Source organism: Berghia stephanieae, chromosome 5 (genome assembly GCF_034508935.2).
Source record: "Berghia stephanieae isolate SIO BIC M18660-M18661 chromosome 5, UCSD_Bste_1.3, whole genome shotgun sequence".
Taxonomy (NCBI): Eukaryota; Metazoa; Mollusca; class Gastropoda; order Nudibranchia; family Aeolidiidae; genus Berghia; species Berghia stephanieae.
The window spans coordinates 81,702,490-81,706,342 of NC_088364.1; the positions used below are offsets into that span (position 1 = coordinate 81,702,490).

At 34.8% G+C, this 3,853-nt stretch overlaps 1 protein-coding gene across 1 annotated transcript in view; it reads left to right on the forward strand.

The window, feature by feature from the left end:
• Window positions 1–250: 250 nt before the first annotated feature.
• The window catches only part of LOC144974238 (uncharacterized), a 7,509-nt gene continuing 3,906 nt past the window's right edge, over window positions 251–3,853 (forward strand). The window contains exons 1-3 of the mRNA XM_078917155.1: window positions 251–604; window positions 2,735–2,786; window positions 3,588–3,735. Of these exons, the coding sequence (XP_078773281.1) occupies window positions 3,714–3,735 (22 nt within the window). The 5' untranslated portion in view covers window positions 251–604; window positions 2,735–2,786; window positions 3,588–3,713. The remainder of the gene's footprint in view (window positions 605–2,734; window positions 2,787–3,587; window positions 3,736–3,853) is intronic.

Sequence of the window (3,853 nt, forward strand, 5' to 3'; positions counted from 1 at the left end):
ATTTAAACATCAAAATGATAAATGATTCAACCGATTGAAACTGGTGATAACGAATATTTTCTTTAGGTTTTTTTTTCTTTTAAAAATATCAAAGTATTAAAATAGTTTTGCTGATAAGGTCACAAAACAAGTTTTGTCTACAGCAGCTGCTTTAAACAACGAGGACTCTGAACATACGCATGACAGTGTATGACCGTAAATATATTATATTTTGCTCATGAATTACATTGGACGATTGCAGCAAATATTCAAGTGAGCTTTTATATAGTGCAATATCCACGTGCTCAAACCGCTTTAAAAGGAGTTCTAAAAATCGTTGCAAAGTTTCTTCAAAAGTCTTATAGGAATGGAAATAGGACTCTTTCCTATCGGAACATCGCTGTGCAACATATCGATATTGCGATACGATATGCCCACCACATGTGATCACTGAAGGGTGTCAGTGTAAGAGTTGATTAGCTACTGCAGTCATGACGTGTATTTTAATGAGAGCTGCTCCACTTACTAGTTGTCATTTGCTGAAATCAGTTCCGTTGCAACAGTTGTTGTTGTTGGGCGACGATTTTGTGTTCGAAATTTTCAAATTTACAACAGACCAAACATGGTAAGTAGTCGTAATTAATTGCTAAAGTCATATTAATGTTTATTGAATGCCACGTTACTTTCTATAGATAGTTCGAAGTTGACGTCACACAGGTCTTTGTTGTTGTTTTTTGCCATCCGCGTTTATGAGTAATGCTCACTGAACTGTATTAACCGACTATAAACGTTCATGGGTACACACAGTTTTGTGTGTTGGTCCGTTTTACTTCCGGATGGCAATGTTATGAGCTTCTTTGCCAAGCGCATACAATCTATATCCTTGAAAAATATCAACTGAAACACACATACACATACACACACACATACACACACACACACACACGTAGTTGCACACACTTCTCTCTATCTCATTCTGCCCCCCCCCCCCCCTTCTGCCTCTCTCTTTCAATTTTTCTCTTGCTTCTTCTTTGTATATTTCGCACTCTTTCTTTCTCTCTCTCCCTCCATCTCTCTCTCACACATCCCTACCCCCACACACAAACACATCGTAAATCTAGTCCCTGTAAATTTCCAGGTGACTCACTCGTAATTATTCAAAACGCGAAATCCGCAAAATGACATTATTGTGGATTTATATTATTTATATTATGTACAATATATTATAGATAAAATCTGCAAAATATCTTAAGGTTAGAATGGGATGAAACAGATTATACGAGGTAAGGCGCTATATAAAAACCATATTATTGTTATTATTATTATCATTATTATTATTATTATAATTTTTATTATTATTATTATTATTATTATTATTATTATTATTATTATCATCATCATCATCATCATCATCATCATCATCATCATCATCATTCATTATTATTATTATTATATTATTATTATTATTATTATTATTTTATTATTATTATTATTATTATTATTATTATTATTATTATTATCATTTTTATTATTATTATTAACTGATGCGAAACCGTTTATTGATAATGGCAATAGTGAGTGCCAACCGAATCAGCCAATTGATATTGAATTCAGAGACATTTTACACCCCATAAAACAATGAAAATCTCCTAAATATGGCTATTGATTGGATATCGCATGTAAGTTAGTCTTTGTGGGTATTGAGAACGATACGTATTGAATTCTAAGCTTCAATTGGATTCAATAGTCTGATGTCACGTCGCCCAGCAACGGCAGCCATCGTGGTTCTAAACAAAGAAAATCGGTACTTTATATTCTTCATACTGGCTAGAACTAATCATATGCCTTGTGATCAGAATGCGTAAAAGTCAAAACATGATCATATTTATAATGTTTTTCTCCTCTGGATACACATTAATGCTCGTCGGAGAAATATTTCATAAGGGCGTCCGTCATTGTTCCGATAGTTTAGAGCCAGTTACTAAGTTACCATGCGTCATTACGAGGGAAGTGACGACATGATTGTTGAAGCGTATTGTAAGCCGGTAACTCAATACTACCCCCAGATTCCAATCCTAAATACCTTGGCATTACCTTGGACAAACAACTAAATCATCGCAAACACATCGAAGGAACCGCAAATAAAATCGCAAAAAGAAACAACCTTTATCTGGACATGGCAGAACTGCATCAAATATGTGCAGATGGAAACTTGGAAACAGTGATACCTGCCAGAAATGTCAGGCAGCCCCAGAGACCAGCGATCACATCGTCCTCCACTGTCCAGTTACTAAACTTGAAGGTGGCTATGAAACCGTCCTTAGGGCGAAGGAAGACTTTAGAAGCTGGGTTGATGAAATACATTTGGAGGTGTAGCCATACGCTACTACTACTGCTAGCTTCAAATTATTAGACGAATACAGATGCTCTGAACGTTTCGGGTTTCCCCTTTATCAACAAAACACGATGAGTACAACACTTTGGTGTTTTACTCATCGTGTTTTGTTGAAAAGGGGGAAACCCGAAACGTCCACAGTATCTGTCTTCTTCTAATAAATTGAAGCTTAGAATTCAATACTTATCGTTATTTTTTCTCTTCGAGATTCAATCAGCAACATTTTCATTATTCTGTGGGTATTAAAACGCCTAGCAATACTTAAAAGTACTGTGGTGCGAGGGAAGTCTGTCCTGCCCGATTGTTCAACTCAACAATAAATGATCAAATGATATTTTATCAACTCTCTTACTGTTTCAGACTTCCACTTTTGTTATGTGTCCAAGTGAAAGGGATGAAAAGACTGTACAAGGTAATCACGACTCGATTCCACCACGTTATGTGTTCTATCCAAAATGTGTTCTTTAAAAACCTTAATATGTGCTATCTATCACCATAGGTATATTCAAAAGTAGGCTACAAACAAAAGTGCGTATGACAATATTATAAAAATAATGAGAATAATGATAATGATGATGATGATGATGATGATGATGATGATGGTGATAACAATAATGATTATGATGATAATAATGATGATGACGATGACGATGAAGATGACGATGGTGATGATGATGATGATGATGATGATGATGATGATGATGATGATGATGATGATGATGATGATAATGATGAAATGTTTATCATGATAATGATAATAACAATAATGATTATAATGACAATGATAATGATAATGATAATTTTTAAAATCTTGATAATGTTAAATATGCCTTATTCAACTCAAAATAGTAATTACATGAAACAATCGTTTGGAAACACTATGATAATTTTATATATTTGTGACACTTGTGTATAAAACATGCCAAGACCACAGGGGAAAAACGATCAAAGTCACATTTTTCAGCTTTTGAGAAAATCAAAATTAAAGTTTGGAAACCCATTTGAAAACGCCACATGATAATATGAATTGAACTGAATGTGAATGACTAAACGTATATATTTTGACCACAAGTCAGATGCATATAAAAACCAAGCTCTTGGTTGATTTTAATACCAAATATTGTGACATTAGAACAGTAGGGGTCTTTCGGACTTTGATCGATTTTCCCATGTGGCCTTCATGTGAGATCTATTTTTTATGATTGATTCTCAGCCTACAAGAACCTTTTTAAATGCGCCGATGTAGACGGTAATGGCAAGATCTCCTTTGAGGAGTTTGATAAGATGATCAACGCGCTCAAAGAAGCAGAAACGTTTCCCGCAGTATATCGTATGAGACATGTATGAAAAGAAAAAACAAGGTGAGGTGGTTTGTTTTTTGTTGTTGAAGTTCTACGATGATGATGATGATGATGATGATGATGATGGTGGTGATGATGATGGTGGTGATGGTGATGATGATGATGGTGGTGGTGGTGA